We start from the raw sequence: 20,891 nt of genomic DNA, 5'->3' as shown, positions 1-20,891 counted from the left end.
GCAGGAAGCCAGGGTGTAGTCGGTGTGCTTTATTGTTTCCGTCTGAATCCGTCTCACCAAAGCTGCTCCATGTTTATCATGTTTCTGCTTGTTGGATCAGAAGCGACTGGCGTCCATACGATGCGTTCAATGGTATCACGTAATTTAGTGGGTCAACCAGGCTCTGGTGTTCCCACAGCATGCCGAACAGAGCCGCACAAAGCCCACTGTTCCCGGCTTTAAACACGTTTTTCTCCCGATGTGAGCGGGGTATCGGATGCCGACAAAAACGTAAAAACAATTTTCCAGGTCAGGGTGGGGGTACTGCTCAGATCAATCCAGTCAAATAGCTGTTTGCTGATAAAGAAATAGAATTACTAGAATGGTTCAAAGCTCTGAGATGATTTTACAGGAAGCACTGAGAGCCGTGAGCCTGACTCCTGTTAGCATTCGCTGCTAAAAGCGTTTAAAGGTACACTATGCAACCGGTGTTGATTTTCCAGTGAGGGTCCCTCCAGAGGGCGAAAGTAAAAGTGCACTGTCGTAAATATGCTCAGCTGTTCTCCTGGTTTCTCCGTCAAGCCAGGCGCGGTTGTTTTGAGCTTAGCAGCGAATGACTAATGCTGCGTTCACACTGGACGTAGCTGGCGCGACAGAAGCAGCGAGTTTACATGCAAAGTCAATGGTTGACGCGCGTCAAGGCGCAACAAAAGGTGCCGCGGCGCGTTTTGAGCACCACGCGCAGCGCGTCTGAGCAGCTGAAGCAGCGCATCGGGCGCGTTTAACGCAGGGAGAGTGACACAGCGCTGATGATCACTCCTCTTAAACAGTTTATTGACGCCTAAATTAACTTAAAATGCAGAAATCTGCCGGCAGAATATGCAGTTTGGATTATTTAGATGAAAAACACCTACCAGCTGCCGCGGTGAACCGCTGCTGATGAAGGGATCCATACTGTCGGCGCCCCGCTGGTATGTGGGGGTCTGAGCGGCTCCGACAGAAAAAAAATATGGAAGGCAGGATAATAATCTAAATGAACTGCCTGCACTGATTACGTTTTCAGGTGTATTTTCTCACTTAAACACATATTAAAACTACTTTATTCCCACTGATCACAGCAAATATAGCTGCAAGGCAGAGAAAGGATAGTGAAGCTCCGCCCAACGCGCGTCAGTGCCACTTTTGCACCAGGCAGCCAGAGCAGCAAAGCTGCTTCAGCCACGCGTCAGAACTAAACTGGTACAAGCAGTTAAAATGAAGCAGCAGACGCGATTTTGCTGCTTTTGCTGCGTGAACGTAGCATAACTGCACAAGGATCGCCACTGTGCTAGCAACGAGAATGCTTTTAACTGGGGGGTGTAGCAGTTCTCGCCGTAAAGCAAGACTGACTCTCACGAGACTTCTGAGCCTGTGGGTGCGGGTCGGTGCTCCTGCAGTTGCAAGTGCAGTATTTCCCCCACAGACCACCAGGGCGGCCGAGAATACCTTTGTTCAACCTGAAATGACTCATTTAGTCATCCATAACGTTATGGAACACATTAATTAACTGAAAAATGTTGCATAGTGTCCCTTTAATTCAGAGGCTTCATCAGCTGAATTTTCCCTTTATTTTCTGCAGCCCCTCCATTTTTCATGCCGTCCCATTTACTGCACGGCCATGCTGACCCTGACGCTGTGCTTCACTGGCTTCAGGAACAAGGAGCAAATGGTGAGAACCGTTTTCATCCTCCAAACATTCCTGGAATCATCCCAGATGGGATCAACCGTCATGTTTCTCTCCTCATGTTTTTGTCCTCCTTTTGCTTTTTAGAGAAAACTGGTGAATTTGGTTCATCATATGGGCGGAACAATCCGGAAAGACTTTAGCACCAAGGTCACTCATCTGGTTGCCTGCTCCACTAATGGAGAGAAATACAGGGTTGGTACATTCCTGCTCATCTGGATGATTCATTTGGTTAAAGATGGAAATCTTCCATGTCTTCTGCTCATTATAGCAAACGATGACGCTTCACATCAACAGAAGGCCACCTGCATTAAATCCACCAACCTTAACTTTAGCGACTGTCCTGTCGTCGTTATTTCTTCTTTAGCCTTAGAAAAATAATCCACAACATTTAAGGTTTTCATAAAAAGCTTTTAGAGACATTTTCCTGAGCATTAAAAGCTAAACAGCTCAACCAGTTTCAGCAGTAAAGGTAACGAAAGACGTCTGGGTCTGGTACTGACATCCCAGATCCTCACTTCTCCTCCTAGTCTCCTTCCATCACCTGGTGTTTGCTCCTCACTTCTCCTCCTAGTCTCCTTCCATCACCTGGTGTTTGCTCCTCACTTCTCCTCCTAGTCTCCTTCCATCACCTGGTGTTTGCTCCTCACTTCTCCTCCTAGTCTCCTTCCATCACCTGGTGTTTGCTCCTCACTTCTCCTCCTAGTCTCCTTCCATCATCTGGTGTTTGCTCCTCACTTCTCCTCCTAGTCTCCTTCCATCACCTGGTGTTTGCTCCTCACTTCTCCTCCTAGTCTCCTTCCATCACCTGGTGTTTGCTCCTCACTTCTCCTCCTAGTCTCCTTCCATCATCTGGTGTTTGCTCCTCACTTCTCCTCCTAGTCTCCTTCCATCATCTGGTGTTTGCTCCTCACTTCTCCTCCTAGTCTCCTTCCATCACCTGGTGTTTGCTCCTCACTTCTCCTCCTAGTCTCCTTCCATCACCTGGTGTTTGCTCCTCACTTCTCCTCCTAGTCTCCTTCCATCATCTGGTGTTTGCTCCTCACTTCTCCTCCTAGTCTCCTTCCATCACCTGGTGTTTGCTCCTCACTTCTCCTCCTAGTCTCCTTCCATCACCTGGTGTTTGCTCCTCACTTCTCCTCCTAGTCTCCTTCCATCACCTGGTGTTTGCTCCTCACTTCTCCTCCTAGTCTCCTTCCATCACCTGGTGTTTGCTCCTCACTTCTCCTCCTAGTCTCCTTCCATCACCTGGTGTTTGCTCCTCACTTCTCCTCCTAGTCTCCTTCCATCATCTGGTGTTTGCTCCTCACTTCTCCTCCTAGTCTCCTTCCATCACCTGGTGTTTGCTCCTCACTTCTCCTCCTAGTCTCCTTCCATCACCTGGTGTTTGCTCCTCACTTCTCCTCCTAGTCTCCTTCCATCACCTGGTGTTTGCTCCTCACTTCTCCTCCTAGTCTCCTTCCATCACCTGGTGTTTGCTCCTCACTTCTCCTCCTAGTCTCCTTCCATCACCTGGTGTTTGCTCCTCACTTCTCCTCCTAGTCTCCTTCCATCACCTGGTGTTTGCTCCTCACTTCTCCTCCTAGTCTCCTTCCATCATCTGGTGTTTGCTCCTCACTTCTCCTCCTAGTCTCCTTCCATCACCTGGTGTTTGCTCCTCACTTCTCCTCCTAGTCTCCTTCCATCATCTGGTGTTTGCTCCTCACTTCTCCTCCTAGTCTCCTTCCATCATCTGGTGTTTGCTCCTCACTTCTCCTCCTAGTCTCCTTCCATCATCTGGTGTTTGCTCCTCACTTCTCCTCCTAGTCTCCTTCCATCACCTGGTGTTTGCTCCTCACTTCTCCTCCTAGTCTCCTTCCATCATCTGGTGTTTGCTCCTCACTTCTCCTCCTAGTCTCCTTCCATCACCTGGTGTTTGCTCCTCACTTCTCCTCCTAGTCTCCTTCCATCACCTGGTGTTTGCTCCTCACTTCTCCTCCTAGTCTCCTTCCATCATCTGGTGTTTGCTCCTCACTTCTCCTCCTAGTCTCCTTCCATCACCTGGTGTTTGCTCCTCACTTCTCCTCCTAGTCTCCTTCCATCACCTGGTGTTTGCTCCTCACTTCTCCTCCTAGTCTCCTTCCATCACCTGGTGTTTGCTCCTCACTTCTCCTCCTAGTCTCCTTCCATCATCTGGTGTTTGCTCCTCACTTCTCCTCCTAGTCTCCTTCCATCATCTGGTGTTTGCTCCTCACTTCTCCTCCTAGTCTCCTTCCATCATCTGGTGTTTGCTCCTCACTTCTCCTCCTAGTCTCCTTCCATCACCTGGTGTTTGCTCCTCACTTCTCCTCCTAGTCTCCTTCCATCACCTGGTGTTTGCTCCTCACTTCTCCTCCTAGTCTCCTTCCATCACCTGGTGTTTGCTCCTCACTTCTCCTCCTAGTCTCCTTCCATCACCTGGTGTTTGCTCCTCACTTCTCCTCCTAGTCTCCTTCCATCATCTGGTGTTTGCTCCTCACTTCTCCTCCTAGTCTCCTTCCATCACCTGGTGTTTGCTCCTCACTTCTCCTCCTAGTCTCCTTCCATCACCTGGTGTTTGCTCCTCACTTCTCCTCCTAGTCTCCTTCCATCACCTGGTGTTTGCTCCTCACTTCTCCTCCTAGTCTCCTTCCATCACCTGGTGTTTGCTCCTCACTTCTCCTCCTAGTCTCCTTCCATCACCTGGTGTTTGCTCCTCACTTCTCCTCCTAGTCTCCTTCCATCACCTGGTGTTTGCTCCTCACTTCTCCTCCTAGTCTCCTTCCATCATCTGGTGTTTGCTCCTCACTTCTCCTCCTAGTCTCCTTCCATCACCTGGTGTTTGCTCCTCACTTCTCCTCCTAGTCTCCTTCCATCACCTGGTGTTTGCTCCTCACTTCTCCTCCTAGTCTCCTTCCATCACCTGGTGTTTGCTCCTCACTTCTCCTCCTAGTCTCCTTCCATCACCTGGTGTTTGCTCCTCACTTCTCCTCCTAGTCTCCTTCCATCACCTGGTGTTTGCTCCTCACTTCTCCTCCTAGTCTCCTTCCATCACCTGGTGTTTGCTCCTCACTTCTCCTCCTAGTCTCCTTCCATCACCTGGTGTTTGCTCCTCACTTCTCCTCCTAGTCTCCTTCCATCACCTGGTGTTTGCTCCTCACTTCTCCTCCTAGTCTCCTTCCATCATCTGGTGTTTGCTCCTCACTTCTCCTCCTAGTCTCCTTCCATCACCTGGTGTTTGCTCCTCACTTCTCCTCCTAGTCTCCTTCCATCATCTGGTGTTTGCTCCTCACTTCTCCTCCTAGTCTCCTTCCATCATCTGGTGTTTGCTCCTCACTTCTCCTCCTAGTCTCCTTCCATCACCTGGTGTTTGCTCCTCACTTCTCCTCCTAGTCTCCTTCCATCATCTGGTGTTTGCTCCTCACTTCTCCTCCTAGTCTCCTTCCATCATCTGGTGTTTGCTCCTCACTTCTCCTCCTAGTCTCCTTCCATCATCTGGTGTTTGCTCCTCACTTCTCCTCCTAGTCTCCTTCCATCATCTGGTGTTTGCTCCTCACTTCTCCTCCTAGTCTCCTTCCATCACCTGGTGTTTGCTCCTCACTTCTCCTCCTAGTCTCCTTCCATCACCTGGTGTTTGCTCCTCACTTCTCCTCCTAGTCTCCTTCCATCATCTGGTGTTTGCTCCTCACTTCTCCTCCTAGTCTCCTTCCATCACCTGGTGTTTGCTCCTCACTTCTCCTCCTAGTCTCCTTCCATCATCTGGTGTTTGCTCCTCACTTCTCCTCCTAGTCTCCTTCCATCACCTGGTGTTTGCTCCTCACTTCTCCTCCTAGTCTCCTTCCATCACCTGGTGTTTGCTCCTCACTTCTCCTCCTAGTCTCCTTCCATCACCTGGTGTTTGCTCCTCACTTCTCCTCCTAGTCTCCTTCCATCACCTGGTGTTTGCTCCTCACTTCTCCTCCTAGTCTCCTTCCATCACCTGGTGTTTGCTCCTCACTTCTCCTCCTAGTCTCCTTCCATCATCTGGTGTTTGCTCCTCACTTCTCCTCCTAGTCTCCTTCCATCACCTGGTGTTTGCTCCTCACTTCTCCTCCTAGTCTCCTTCCATCACCTGGTGTTTGCTCCTCACTTCTCCTCCTAGTCTCCTTCCATCATCTGGTGTTTGCTCCTCACTTCTCCTCCTAGTCTCCTTCCATCACCTGGTGTTTGCTCCTCACTTCTCCTCCTAGTCTCCTTCCATCATCTGGTGTTTGCTCCTCACTTCTCCTCCTAGTCTCCTTCCATCATCTGGTGTTTGCTCCTCACTTCTCCTCCTAGTCTCCTTCCATCACCTGGTGTTTGCTCCTCACTTCTCCTCCTAGTCTCCTTCCATCATCTGGTGTTTGCTCCTCACTTCTCCTCCTAGTCTCCTTCCATCATCTGGTGTTTGCTCCTCACTTCTCCTCCTAGTCTCCTTCCATCATCTGGTGTTTGCTCCTCACTTCTCCTCCTAGTCTCCTTCCATCACCTGGTGTTTGCTCCTCACTTCTCCTCCTAGTCTCCTTCCATCATCTGGTGTTTGCTCCTCACTTCTCCTCCTAGTCTCCTTCCATCACCTGGTGTTTGCTCCTCACTTCTCCTCCTAGTCTCCTTCCATCATCTGGTGTTTGCTCCTCACTTCTCCTCCTAGTCTCCTTCCATCACCTGGTGTTTGCTCCTCACTTCTCCTCCTAGTCTCCTTCCATCACTGGTGTTTGCTCCTCACTTCTCCTCCTAGTCTCCTTCCATCACCTGGTGTTTGCTCCTCACTTCTCCTCCTAGTCTCCTTCCATCATCTGGTGTTTGCTCCTCACTTCTCCTCCTAGTCTCCTTCCATCACCTGGTGTTTGCTCCTCACTTCTCCTCCTAGTCTCCTTCCATCATCTGGTGTTTGCTCCTCACTTCTCCTCCTAGTCTCCTTCCATCACCTGGTGTTTGCTCCTCACTTCTCCTCCTAGTCTCCTTCCATCACCTGGTGTTTGCTCCTCACTTCTCCTCCTAGTCTCCTTCCATCATCCTGGTGTTTGCTCCTCACTTCTCCTCCTAGTCTCCTTCCATCATCTGGTGTTTGCTCCTCACTTCTCCTCCTAGTCTCCTTCCATCACCTGGTGTTTGCTCCTCACTTCTCCTCCTAGTCTCCTTCCATCACCTGGTGTTTGCTCCTCACTTCTCCTCCTAGTCTCCTTCCATCACCTGGTGTTTGCTCCTCACTTCTCCTCCTAGTCTCCTTCCATCACCTGGTGTTTGCTCCTCACTTCTCCTCCTAGTCTCCTTCCATCATCTGGTGTTTGCTCCTCACTTCTCCTCCTAGTCTCCTTCCATCACCTGGTGTTTGCTCCTCACTTCTCCTCCTAGTCTCCTTCCATCACCTGGTGTTTGCTCCTCACTTCTCCTCCTAGTCTCCTTCCATCACCTGGTGTTTGCTCCTCACTTCTCCTCCTAGTCTCCTTCCATCACCTGGTGTTTGCTCCTCACTTCTCCTCCTAGTCTCCTTCCATCATCTGGTGTTTGCTCCTCACTTCTCCTCCTAGTCTCCTTCCATCACCTGGTGTTTGCTCCTCACTTCTCCTCCTAGTCTCCTTCCATCACCTGGTGTTTGCTCCTCACTTCTCCTCCTAGTCTCCTTCCATCATCTGGTGTTTGCTCCTCACTTCTCCTCCTAGTCTCCTTCCATCATCTGGTGTTTGCTCCTCACTTCTCCTCCTAGTCTCCTTCCATCACCGGTGTTTGCTCCTCCCCTTCTCCCCCTAGTCCCCTTTCCCCAATCATCTGGTGTTTTTTCCTCACTTCTCCTCCTAGTCCCCTTTCCCTTCACCTGGGGTTTGTTTCCTCACTTCCCCCCCTAGCCCTCCTTCCATCACCTGGTGTTTGCTCCTCACTTCTCCCCCTATTTCTCCTTCCATCTTTCTGGTGTTTGCTCCCCACTTCTCCTCCTATTCCCTTCCTTTCATCTGGTGTTTGCTCCTCACTTCTCCCCTAGTTTTCCTTCCACCCACCGGGTTTGTTTGCTCCCCCTTTTCTCCTCCAATTTCCCTTCCATAATCGGGTTTTTGTCCTCATTCTCCTCCTAGTCCCCTTTCCTTTCATCTGGTTTTGCTCCTCATTTTCTCCCCCCTAGTCCCCTTTCCCTAAATCTGGGTTTGCTCCTCACTTCTCCCCCTATCTCCTTCCATCACCTGGTTTTTTGCTCCTCACTTCTCCCCCCTAGTCCCCTTCCATCACCTGGTTTTTTTGCTCCTCACTTCTCCCCCTAGTTCCCCAACCTGGTGTTTGCCCCTCCCTTCTCCCCCTGGGTTCCCCTTTCCCCATCCCCCTGGTTTTTTGCTCCTCATTTTCCCCTCCTAGCCCCCCCTTCCATCCCCTGGTTTTTTGTTTCCTCACTTCTCCCCTAGTCCCCTTTTCCATAAACCCGGGTTTTTTGCTCCTCATTCCCTCCTAGTCCCTTTCCCATCCCCCTTTTGTTTGCTCCTCACTTCCCCTCCTGGGTCTTCCTTCCATCACCTGGTTTTGTCCTAAACTTCTCCTCCTGGGTCCCCTTCCTTCACCTGGTGTTTGCTCCTCACTTCCCTTTCCATTTCCCCTTTCCCATCACCGGTTTTTTCCCTCCTAAATTCTCCTCCTAGTCCCTTTTCATCATCTTTTGTTTGCTCCTCACTTCTCCCCCTAGTCCCCTTCCATCTTTGGGTTTTTTCCCTCCTCACTTCTCCCCTAGTCCCCCCTTCCATCACCTGGTGTTTGCTCCTCACTTCTCCTCCTAGTCTCCTTCCATCACCTGGTGTTTGCTCCTCACTTCTCCTCCTAGTCTCCTTCCATCATCTGGTGTTTGCTCCTCACTTCTCCTCCTAGTCTCCTTCCATCACCTGGTGTTTGCTCCTCACTTCTCCTCCTAGTCTCCTTCCATCATCTGGTGTTTGCTCCTCACTTCTCCTCCTAGTCTCCTTCCATCATCTGGTGTTTGCTCCTCACTTCTCCTCCTAGTCTCCTTCCATCACCTGGTGTTTGCTCCTCACTTCTCCTCCTAGTCTCCTTCCATCATCTGGTGTTTGCTCCTCACTTCTCCTCCTAGTCTCCTTCCATCACCTGGTGTTTGCTCCTCACTTCTCCTCCTAGTCTCCTTCCATCATCTGGTGTTTGCTCCTCACTTCTCCTCCTAGTCTCCTTCCATCACCTGGTGTTTGCTCCTCACTTCTCCTCCTAGTCTCCTTCCATCATCTGGTGTTTGCTCCTCACTTCTCCTCCTAGTCTCCTTCCATCACCTGGTGTTTGCTCCTCACTTCTCCTCCTAGTCTCCTTCCATCACCTGGTGTTTGCTCCTCACTTCTCCTCCTAGTCTCCTTCCATCACCTGGTGTTTGCTCCTCACTTCTCCTCCTAGTCTCCTTCCATCATCTGGTGTTTGCTCCTCACACGTTTTGTGAGGAAGAAAATAATCCTGATTAGGGCTGCAACAACGAATCGATAAAAATCGACTTTTAAAAGCGTTGGCAACGAATTTCATCATCGATTAGTTGGTTCGCGCGATTAATGCGTCATCCGCCGCCACCGTCATTGCCGTGGGGCGCGTCCCCCATCCCAACCCCACAGGAATCCCTCTCAGCGCTGCAGTCAGAGCCTCAGCGTCCAGACTGCAAATGAAGCGCGCATGCGCCGGGATTGACGGCGCAAATTGATCACAATAATTAAAATAGCCTGCGCTTTGTAAAGCGAAAAAAGTCGTAACAGGCAACTTTTGTAAAAACAAATGAACATGGCGCGGAGGCACCACTGTTATGACGCAGCACCTGCAAAGGAAACCCGTTGGAGCCTTCGATGGCAGAGAAGAGAGCTGATCAGCAGGGTGAGCGGCCATGTTTGTTTGGTTTTAAAGTGGGGAAACGTAACGTTAGTTTCTCAGGTAGCTCATCTGATGCTTTCCTTACCGTGTTAGTAGGTTACAGACAGTGATAAGGTTGGCTACTTATTTTACTTTTAATTTCATTTGATTTAGCTTAAACAGCGTTTACATTTACTTTATAAAGAAATTAACTTGCAAATTATGAGGGCAAGACTTTTAAAGTTTAAATCTTCTGGCAAAGATAAAGTAAAGAAGATCCTGCAATTTATGGAAGTAAAGCAGAATAAAATCCAGCAAGATCAGTAATATGTCAATTAATTATCTGCCACATTCCCATGTAAATATCTGTCTTTGGAGGATGTGTTTTTTAGCACCCCTAGTTCTCTCATTTTTATTCCAAATACAATTTATAATTTGAACCACAGGGCTATTTTTATCTCTATGGTTCAGTATTTTCTCAAGTAGCAACTTTAACTGCTATACTTTCCTGTCTTAAAAGGCAGAACTCTTCTAGTCTAAAAAAACTCATTTGTTGAAATGGGGGGGCCTATTGTTTGAACCCCTTAGGGGCTTTAAAAACAAAAATGTCTCTTTTTGCGCTTTATGAACCAAAGTAGCCTATATTTTGTGGATGTACAGCTACATTTCTCATGTAAGTTTGCGTAGTTTTAACACAAACATTTATTTTCCATATTGCACCAGTACAGTTAATGAGCAACCTGTACTTGTGTGCTTGTTTGTTCTGTCTAAAATGTTTATTTTGGAATAAAGAGGTTAATATAAAAAATATTTTTTGTCCGATTCATCGATTTTTAAAATAATCGTTAGTTGCAGCCCTAATCCTGATTTTGCCTGAACGTTTGAAGAAAGTAACCCAGAGATGCTGCTGGTCCCTCGCCCGCTGCTGCTCGTTCCTCGCCCGCTGCTGCTCGTTCCTCGCCCGCTGCTCGTTCCTCGCCCGCTGCTGGTCCCTAAAGTCTGTCTTTCTTTGCCGTTCTGTCTCAGCTGGCGGTGTGTCTGGGGACGCCCATCGTCTGTCCATCTTGGATTGAGGAGGCGTGGGAGAGAAGAGATGATGTGTGAGTAAAAAACTGATTGTTTTCATTCTGTCTGCTGGTTCTGATCCAGTGACGGACATGTGGAGCAGCTCTCTGCCTTTGGACCCTGAAGTTCTGGATATTCACCTGCTGGGAAGCTAGTTTTAAAAACTCTGCTCCTTTTCTCCATCCAGCGGTTTTAAAGCGATGGCAGATGTTGGATCACGACTGAATCAGCTGATTGCTGTTTTAAAGCCATGCTGATGATGTCACACTGCTTCTCTCCTCTTCCTCTTTCTAAAGGCATTTCCACGCCAGCCAGGAGGATTTCCGATCAGAGTTCAAAGTGCCGCCCTTCCAGAACTGTGTCCTCTGCTTTTTGGGTTTCTCAGAGGAAGAGAAGGCCAACATGCAGGAGAGGACTCTGAAACACGGTTTGTAATTTAACTCCTGATGCTTTTATCCCTTAGTTCCTCTTGTCCAGGAATGATTGATCTTCATGTGTTTAAACTTTGTCACTAAATAGAAGCTAAAAATAAACTTTGAATGGAGCGATTGGTTTTGGAGGACGGCTTTTTGGCCTTTTCTCTGGCCTGCCTGTTTCTCAGTGTCCTTTAGACCGAACGCCTGGCGAACAGCCTGGCGAAGGGCCTGGCGATGGCCTGGCGAAGGCCTGCCTGGCGAAGGGCCTGGCGAACGGCTGGCGTTCAGGTAATGCCGGGTGGACGTTCTGTTCCCTCTGCAGAGCTGCAGGCTGATCCGTTCATCACTCAGGATGAAGTCGGCTTCGATGGTTCCTGGTTAAATCCTTTTATATCGGGACTCCAGGATCATTAATGGGGATCTTAATAAATAATAATAAACGTTCATCTCCTTCACTTCTTCATCATGTGAACCAGGTTACCGCTTGTAGGATTAAGAAAAAGCAGTGAATAGAAAAATCAACAGGCTGCTGATCAGCTGACACCAAATCAGACTCGCTCTGATTGAGTCCCAGACGGCGAGCAGAGGACGGCGGGTTCTGACGCCATGATGAGCCGTTTCATCCCTGACTCCGGCGGCTGAGTCCAGCGAACTTCTAGCCGTTAGCTTGAAGGTGCTGCTGAGGCGGCGGGATGGCGTGCTGCGACAACCTGGCTCTATTTAACGGTTACCAGCGGGTACCATGGCAACCAGTAGAAAACAGCAACCATAGCAGCGTTGGGCCTCTTGGGGCAGCACTGAGCAGTTTGAAAAGCTCTTAGTGACAATGTGGCGGTGACCTCCAGGGCTCAGATGGCGTCCATCAGTCGGTGGATTTTAAGATTTGAATCCTTTAACCTTCAGGCAGCTGAGGTCTGTCATCCCTCCTCCTGAACCCATGGATGCTTTCCTCTCTGCTCTGTTAAGGTGGAGGACATGCTGAGCTGGGAGATGAGCAGTGCACTCACATGGTGGTGGAGGAGAACTCGGTGAAGGACCTCCCTGCACCTCCTTCTAAGGCGCTCTATGTGGTCAAACAGGAGGTGAGCTCTGCATGTTTGAAGGAAAATCTGCAAAATTAAAAAAGAATCAAACTAAATGATCTTTATGTATGCAGGACAATAAAAAGTCTCCTCATAAGATGAACACAGGAACATTTTATGTCTGAGATGTTTCCAGACTTTTCTCCTTCTGGTTGCTGTGGCTCAGATGATGAAAACCAGCCTGTTCAGCTGCTGGTTTCACTGGGAGGACAATGCATGTCCCAGTAACTGTGTCTCTCATGTTCCAGTGGTTCTGGGGAAGCATTCAGATGGACGCGCGAGCTGATGAGTCCATGTACCTGTATGAAAAGGTGAGTCATGTTTAACCGATATTCTCTAACATGCATCATATCCAGAGGTAAACCGCTCAGCCTCTTTATTAAATCTCCTGGATTCCTTCATCTTTGGCCAACAGAACGACAGCCCCGCCATGAAGAAAGCTGTCTCCCTGCTGTCCCTCGCCACGCCCAGCAGTAACCGCAAGCGCCGGCGTCTCAGGGACACTCTTGCTCAGCTCACCAAGGAAACTGGAATGTCTCCCTTCCCGCCACCACGCAAAAGACCATCAGCAGAGCACTCCCTGTCCAGCGGCTCTCTGCTGGACATCTCAAACACCCCAGAGACCTGCAAGGCCTTAGGAGGTAAGAACCAGAGGCGCCGGTGGGCCTTAATGGGAGAGGAAATCTGTGTCCTTCCATCAGAGAATGTCAAACATCCTTCTTTATTCCAGAAGACAGAGTAGGGGACAGTGCTGTGGCCAGGGATAGGATGAGAAGAAGGAAAACCAAAGACAGGAAAAGTAGGTCAGACAGGGAAAAGAGGGGAAAAAGGTCCCACCTGGGAGCGCATACCTGCCAGCAGACACCTGAAGATCAGCAGGAAGGAGCGTCTGCAGGTTAGCTTCTCCTCTAAGGTATAATCTGTGACCAAAATCCTCGGCTGTCTGGTCTGTAGACTGCTGAGCCAGAACGCAGACCACCACACTGCTAATTGATTGACGACATTACTGGTTACGTCGACTCCATTACTATAAGGCGTTAGGTTGCAGCCGGGACACACCTGATCCCATTTGTGTTTGTTCCGTGGCGATGGTGGCGTTTAGCTCTCAGTGAAAGTCAATGGGGCTGATTTCCAGCAGGGGGCAGCGTAGCTCCGACTGAGACAGAGCCCAGGTCTATTTCAGCAGCAGTTAATGGGTCTGACTGGAAGAGAGACGCGGTTACAGAATAAAACATCCGCTTTGGGGGAAAATATGAAATAAAATCTGTTCATCTCACCAGGAAAGAGTCAGTTTGGAGACGCACATCGCGTTTATGGTGAGCAGGACCGAAACGATGAAACATTAAAATGGAAAACTTTCCCATGATCAGAGTTCAGGAGGATGGATAAAGTAGTGATCCTCCTGATAATGAGGAGGGTCAGACAGAGCAGGTCAGGCTGAATGTCTACGTCCCGCCCTTTAGGTGCCTTAATGTAGGATTATAAAGAAGGGAAGAAAAAGCTGCAGCTTTTGTGGTTTAGATGGTAAAATAAAAGTTTCTGTGGTTTAGATGGTAAAATGAAAGTTTCTGTGGTTTAGATGGTAAAATGAAAGTTTCTGTGGTTTAGATGGTAAAATGAAAGTTTCTGTGGTTTAGATGGTAAAATGAAAGTTTCTGTGGTTTAGATGGTAAAATGAAAGTTTCTGTGGTTTAGATGGTAAAATGAAAGTTTCTGTGGTTTAGATGGTAAAATGAAAGTTTCTGTGGTTTAGATGGTAAAATGAAAGTTTCTGTGGTTTAGATGGTAAAATGAAAGTTTCTGTGGTTTAGATGGTAAAATGAAAGTTTCTGTGGTTTAGATGGTAAAATGAAAGTTTCTGTGGTCTAGATGGTAAAATGAAAGTTTCTGTGGTTTAGATGGTAAAATGAAAGTTTCTGTGGTCTAGATGGTAAAATGAAAGTTTCTGTGGTTTAGATGGTAAAATGAAAGTTTCTGTGGTTTAGATGGTAAAATGAAAGTTTCTGTGGTCTAGATGGTAAAATGAAAGTTTCTGTGGTTTAGATGGTAAAATAAAAGTTTCTGTGGTTTAGATGGTAAAATGAAAGTTTCTGTGGTTTAGATGGTAAAATGAAAGTTTCTGTGGTTTAGATGGTAAAATGAAAGTTTCTGTGGTTTAGATGGTAAAATGAAAGTTTCTGTGGTTTAGATGGTAAAATGAAAGTTTCTGTGGTTTAGATGGTAAAATAAAAGTTTCTGTGGTTTAGATGGTAAAATGAAAGTTTCTGTGGTTTAGATGGTAAAATGAAAGTTTCTGTGGTTTAGATGGTAAAATGAAAGTTTCTGTGGTTTAGATGGTAAAATGAAAGTTTCTGTGGTTTAGATGGTAAAATGAAAGTTTCTGTGGTTTAGATGGTAAAATGAAAGTTTCTGTGGTTTAGATGGTAAAATGAAAGTTTCTGTGGTTTAGATGGTAAAATAAAAGTTTCTGTGGTTTAGATGGTAAAATAAAAGTTTCTGTGGTTTAGATGGTAAAATGAAAGTTTCTGTGGTTTAGATGGTAAAATGAAAGTTTCTGTGGTTTAGATGGTAAAATGAAAGTTTCTGTGGTTTAGATGGTAAAATGAAAGTTTCTGTGGTCTAGATGGTAAAATAAAAGTTTCTGTGGTTTAGATGGTAAAATGAAAGTTTCTGTGGTCTAGATGGTAAAATGAAAGTTTCTGTGGTTTAGATGGTAAAATAAAAGTTTCTGTGGTTTAGATGGTAAAATGAAAGTTTCTGTGGTCTAGATGGTAAAATGAAAGTTTCTGTGGTCTAGATGGTAAAATAAAAGTTTCTGTGGTTTAGATGGTAAAATGAAAGTTTCTGTGGTCTAGATGGTAAAATGAAAGTTTCTGTGGTCTAGATGGTAAAATGAAAGTTTCTGTGGTCTAGATGGTAAAATGAAAGTTTCTGTGGTTTAGATGGTAAAATAAAAGTTTCTGTGGTCTAGATGGTAAAATGAAAGTTTCTGTGGTTTAGATGGTAAAATAAAAGTTTCTGTGGTTTAGATGGTAAAATAAAAGTTTCTGTGGTTTAGATGGTAAAATGAAAGTTTCTGTGGTTTAGATGGTAAAATGAAAGTTTCTGTGGTTTAGATGGTAAAATAAAAGTTTCTGTGGTTTAGATGGTAAAATGAAAGTTTCTGTGGTTTAGATGGTAAAATGAAAGTTTCTGTGGTTTAGATGGTAAAATGAAAGTTTCTGTGGTTTAGATGGTAAAATGAAAGTTTCTGTGGTTTAGATGGTAAAATGAAAGTTTCTGTGGTTTAGATGGTAAAATGAAAGTTTCTGTGGTTTAGATGGTAAAATGAAAGTTTCTGTGGTTTAGATGGTAAAATGAAAGTTTCTGTGGTTTAGATGGTAAAATGAAAGTTTCTGTGGTTTAGATGGTAAAATGAAAGTTTCTGTGGTCTAGATGGTAAAATGAAAGTTTCTGTGGTCTAGATGGTAAAATGAAAGTTTCTGTGGTCTAGATGGTAAAATGAAAGTTTCTGTGGTCTAGATGGTAAAATGAAAGTTTCTGTGGTTTAGATGGTAAAATGAAAGTTTCTGTGGTCTAGATGGTAAAATGAAAGTTTCTGTGGTCTAGATGGTAAAATGAAAGTTTCTGTGGTCTAGATGGTAAAATGAAAGTTTCTGTGGTTTAGATGGTAAAATAAAAGTTTCTGTGGTCTAGATGGTAAAATGAAAGTTTCTGTGGTTTAGATGGTAAAATAAAAGTTTCTGTGGTTTAGATGGTAAAATAAAAGTTTCTGTGGTTTAGATGGTAAAATGAAAGTTTCTGTGGTTTAGATGGTAAAATAAAAGTTTCTGTGGTTTAGATGGTAAAATAAAAGTTTCTGTGGTTTAGATGGTAAAATAAAAGTTTCTGTGGTCTAGATGGTAAAATGAAAGTTTCTGTGGTTTAGATGGTAAAATAAAAGTTTCTGTGGTTTAGATGGTAAAATAAAAGTTTCTGTGGTTTAGATGGTAAAATAAAAGTTTCTGTGGTCTAGATGGTAAAATGAAAGTTTCTGTGGTTTAGATGGTAAAATAAAAGTTTCTGTGGTTTAGATGGTAAAATAAAAGTTTCTGTGGTTTAGATGGTAAAATGAAAGTTTCTGTGGTTTAGATGGTAAAATGAAAGTTTCTGTGGTTTAGATGGTAAAATGAAAGTTTCTGTGGTTTAGATGGTAAAATGAAAGTTTCTGTGGTTTAGATGGTAAAATGAAAGTTTCTGTGGTTTAGATGGTAAAATGAAAGTTTCTGTGGTTTAGATGGTAAAATGAAAGTTTCTGTGGTTTAGATGGTAAAATGAAAGTTTCTGTGGTCTAGATGGTAAAATGAAAGTTTCTGTGGTCTAGATGGTAAAATGAAAGTTTCTGTGGTCTAGATGGTAAAATGAAAGTTTCTGTGGTCTAGATGGTAAAATGAAAGTTTCTGTGGTGACTGTAAACGTTACTGTATAATATTGCACTGTAGGTCGATTTATCTGCTCCTGGTAAACTCTGATAGCTGCAGCAGAAACACTATTTTCATCAGAGATGAGAGTTTGACGCCACGTGGGCCCGCCCTTCCACAGAAGATCATTCTCAGCCTGTCTACTGATGCTGCAGGTTCATCTCCTGCTGATCCGCCGAACGCCTCCAGCTGAACCATCATGGCTGATGTGCTTTAAACATTGGCTGACTTGGAGTCTATTCCCAGCTGCCATATTGGGTCCAGTTCCTTTCCCTCCTCGGCCCAGACCTCGTTCTGTTTCAGGTTTCTGCTCCACCTTCTTTAGACTTTGGTAAACATACCATCAAAGTCTCCTCTGTTGCTTAGCAACCCCGCTGCCAGTGAGTGATGATCTGTGCTTGTAGGACATGTTCTCAGAGACCCCCCTACAAATAAAGTCTAGAAATCTACATTAAGATCTGAACAACAGAAATATGCAGAACAGAAGCTGCATGAAGCAGTCTGTAGTTCCATTCCTGGTGGTCTGCCTTCTCCTTCCTGACCGATTGGACCAACAACCGTCACTTTGCTGGGACTGCAGAACTACAATTTAAATACAAACGTTCTGCACCAAACCAGCCGTCTAAAGACTTTCTGTGAATAAATCCCATCAGCAAACTTTCTAAGCTGTGATCAAATGTTTTTTCTTTTTTTATTCTGTGATGCTCCTGTGTCTACCTGCTGCTCGTGTCTCATGAAAATATCTCCTGGTTTCTTTCTGTCTGCTTTATGTGGCCTTTTTCTTTAAGGGAGCTTTTATGGGACATGCCTTTATATGGTTGTCTGCTTCATGGTCCTGTTAAAACCCGCCTGTCTTCTTGCAGAGAGTTCAACTCCAGCTGTTTCCAAGCAGTCAGCCCGGTGGCAGGTCTCCAAGGAGCTCTGTCAGACCGAGAGCAACTATGTAGACATTTTAAACACCATCCTACAGGTAGGTGTGAGCCAGGCAGCGCTTTGTGCCGCAGCCTCTAACTCTTCTTCATAGGCTGGCTGGCAGGTTGCTGTGACAACAGGCTAAGAAATGATCATTAAATGTGGCGGTGTTGGTACCCTCAGCTTGGCCATGCAGACATTCATGCCAGCCCACTGAAGGAGACCCTCACCTCCTTATTTGGTCTTCATGTTTTTCACTCCGTTCTTCTTTGCAGGATAAACTTTATTTTATGGCCGGTTTATTCTCTGACGCTTAAGAAGCAGACCTGATCCACAGTCTTTGTTTGAGGGAATCTACTAATATTTAACAGTTATAGAGTTCTACCTTAAAATCTTATTGTATTTATTGATGTTAAAATGTATTTTCTGCTTTGTAATTTTTTTTTGTTTTTTTTTTTTGTCTGTTAGCATTTTTAGATAATTTTTTATTTCACACTCAGAAAAGCTGAATAAAGGGGGGGCGGGGCCTAAAGCAATGGCCTCACTTTTTGTAACAGGCTCTCAGGTTTCAGAAGGTTACCAGGTTCCTGTAGTTAATAGCAGCAGCTAATTTAGCATCAGTGTTTTCTTTAGCGTTAGAGTTAAACTGACAATGTTTAAAGCAAGAAATCTGCAAGGCAATGGTTTCAGGCTTCTGATGCTTCTTTCCTTTGATGGTTCCAGCTTTTCAAGCATCCATTAGAGAAAGAGGGCCAACTAGGCGGCCCCATCTTGGCTCCAGAGGAAATTAAGACCATTTTTGGCAGCATCCCAGAAATCTATGAGGTTCACACCAAAATAGAGGTAAATGAGTTTTTCATCTTTGGAGGCAAAAGTTATGATTCAGTTTGATCCTTATTGATTGAAATGTTTGTTCACCAGAACGACCTGGAGGAGCTCCTAACCGACTGGTCAGAAGGACGAAGTGTTGGAGATATCTTTCTCAAATATGTAAGTTCACCATGTTAGCTCATCTGCCCAACCATATGTGCATACAGGTCGTCCTCCCTGTCTGCCTGTCTGTTTGGTATATAGTGCATAATCTAAAGAAAGAAACAAGTAAAATGCAGATAAATATTGTTTTACCCGGACTGCTCTTAGCATGTCCCATGATGATGTCAGAGAAGCTGTTTAACGGAGAAAATGGGAAAAAAACATCAAAAATGTTTCAGAAAAGTCCTATCACAATTTTTTTAGACATGTAGTTCTCTTCTTTATTGATTTAAAGATAAAAATGAGTACTTTCAGTAACATAATTACATTATCTATAGCGACCTGGATGAATATCTACTTACGCATCTACATGAGCCGATGATACGAATCATGCTTCCCTTACGGATCGGGTAGAGACATAAATGTTAGCTGCAGTGCTAACGTGTTGACAGGTTATCAGACATAAATGTTAGCTGCAGTGCTAACGTGTTGACAGGTTATCAGACATAAATGTTAGCTGCAGTGCTAACGTGTTGACAGGTTATCAGACATAAATGTTAGCTGCAGTGCTAACGTGTTGACAGGTTATCAGAGATAAATGTTAGCTGCAGTGCTAACGTGTTGACAGGTTATCAGACATAAATGTTAGCTGCAGTGCTAACGTGTTGACAGGTTATCAGATATAAATGTTAGCTGCAGTGCTAACGTGTTGACAGGTTATCAGACATAAATGTTAGCTGCAGTGCTAACGTGTTGACAGGTTATCAGACATAAATGTTAGCTGCAGTGCTAACGTGTTGACAGGTTATCAGACATAAATGTTAGCTGCAGTGCTAACGTGTTGAGAGGTTATCAGATATAAATGTTAGCTGCAGTGTTAAAGTGTTGACAGGTTATCGGACATAAATGTTAGCTGCAGTGCTAACGTGTTGACAGGTTATCAGACATAAATGTTAGCTGCGGTGCTAACGTGTTGACAGGTTATTAGACATAAATGTTAGCTGCAGTGCTAACGTGTTGAGAGGTTATCAGATATAAATGTTAGCTGCAGTGCTAAAGTGTTGACAGGTTATCAGATATAAATGTTAGCTGCAGTGCTAACATGTTGACAGGTTATCAGATATAAATGTTAGCTGCAGTGCTAACGTGTTGACAGGTTATCAGACATAAATGTTAGCTGCAGTGCTAACGTGTTGACAGGTTATCAGACATAAATGTTAGCTGCAGTGCTAACGTGTTGACAGGTTATCAGACATAAATGTTAGCTGCAGTGCTAACGTGTTGACAGGTTATCAGACATAAATGTTAGCTGCAGTGCTAACGTGTTGACAGGTTATCAGACATAAATGTTAGCTGCAGTGCTAACGTGTTGACAGGTTATCAGACATAAATGTTAGCTGCAGTGCTAACGTGTTGACAGGTTATCAGACATAAATGTTAGCTGCAGTGCTAACGTGTTGACAGGTTATCAGACATAAATGTTAGCTGCAGTGCTAACGTGTTGACAGGTTATCAGACATAAATGTTAGCTGCAGTGCTAACGTGTTGACAGGTTATCAGACATAAATGTTAGCTGCAGTGCTAACGTGTTGACAGGTTATCAGACATAAATGTTAGCTGCAGTGCTAACGTGTTGACAGGTTATCAGACATAAATGTTAGCTGCAGTGCTAACGTGTTGAGAGGTTATCAGATATAAATGTTAGCTGCAGTGTTAAAGTGTTGACAGGTTATCGGACATAAATGTTAGCTGCAGTGCTAACATGTTGACAGGTTATCAGATATAAATGTTAGCTGCAGTGCTAACGTGTTGACAGGTTATCAGACATAAATGTTAGCTGCAGTGCTAACGTGTTGAGAGGTTATCAGATATAAATGTTAGCTGCAGTGTTAAAGTGTTGACAGGTTATCGGACATAAATGTTAGCTGCAGTGCTAACATGTTGACAGGTTATCAGATATAAATGTTAGCTGCAGTGCTAACGTGTTGACAGGTTATCAGATATAAATGTTAGCTGCAGTGCTAACATGTTGACAGGTTATCTGACATAAATGTTAGCTGCAGTGCTAACATGTTGACAGGTTATCAGATATAAATGTTAGCTGCAGTGCTAACATGTTGACAGGTTATCTGACATAAATGTTAGCTGCAGTGCTAACATGTTGACAGGTTATCAGATATAAATGTTAGCTGCAGTGCTAACATGTTGACAGGTTATCAGACATAAATGTTAGCTGCAGTGCTAACGTGTTGACAGGTTATCAGACATAAATGTTAGCTGCAGTGCTAACATGTTGACAGGTTATCAGACATAAATGTTAGCTGCAGTGCTAACGTGTTGACAGGTTATCAGACATAAATGTTAGCTGCAGTGCTAACGTGTTGACAGGTTATCAGACATAAATGTTAGCTGCAGTGCTAACGTGTTGACAGGTTATCAGACATAAATGTTAGCT

General features: G+C 45.0%; 1 protein-coding gene across 8 annotated transcripts in view; it reads left to right on the top strand.

Annotated features, from left to right (window-relative positions):
- ect2 (epithelial cell transforming 2) overlaps positions 1 to 20,891 on the top strand; it is a 48,858-nt gene that overhangs the window by 9,608 nt on the left and 18,359 nt on the right. For 5 of the 8 annotated variants that reach the window (XR_005280098.1, XM_038277969.1, XM_038277968.1 and 2 more), the window contains 11 exons: positions 1,598 to 1,687; positions 1,790 to 1,897; positions 10,556 to 10,629; positions 10,891 to 11,021; positions 11,977 to 12,092; positions 12,341 to 12,403; positions 12,508 to 12,733; positions 12,823 to 12,987; positions 17,416 to 17,522; positions 18,188 to 18,307; positions 18,386 to 18,454. Coding sequence is in view for 7 of the 8 variants with exons in the window: in XM_038277969.1 (XP_038133897.1) it covers positions 1,598 to 1,687; positions 1,790 to 1,897; positions 10,556 to 10,629; positions 10,891 to 11,021; positions 11,977 to 12,092; positions 12,341 to 12,403; positions 12,508 to 12,733; positions 12,823 to 12,987; positions 17,416 to 17,522; positions 18,188 to 18,307; positions 18,386 to 18,454 (1,269 nt within the window). In the remaining variant the exon portion in view is untranslated. The remainder of the gene's footprint in view (positions 1 to 1,597; positions 1,688 to 1,789; positions 1,898 to 10,555; positions 10,630 to 10,890; positions 11,022 to 11,976; positions 12,093 to 12,340; positions 12,404 to 12,507; positions 12,734 to 12,822; positions 12,988 to 17,415; positions 17,523 to 18,187; positions 18,308 to 18,385; positions 18,455 to 20,891) is intronic. The other 3 variants (XM_038277970.1, XM_038277973.1, XM_038277975.1) reach the window with 1 other exon arrangement.

Source organism: Cyprinodon tularosa, unplaced genomic scaffold (assembly GCF_016077235.1).
Source record: "Cyprinodon tularosa strain WSP-4 unplaced genomic scaffold, ASM1607723v1 ctg1360, whole genome shotgun sequence".
Lineage (NCBI taxonomy): Eukaryota > Metazoa > Chordata > Actinopteri > Cyprinodontiformes > Cyprinodontidae > Cyprinodon > Cyprinodon tularosa.
The sequence above is the reverse complement of the archived record's forward strand: the minus strand, read 5'-3'. Positions and strand labels throughout refer to the sequence as shown.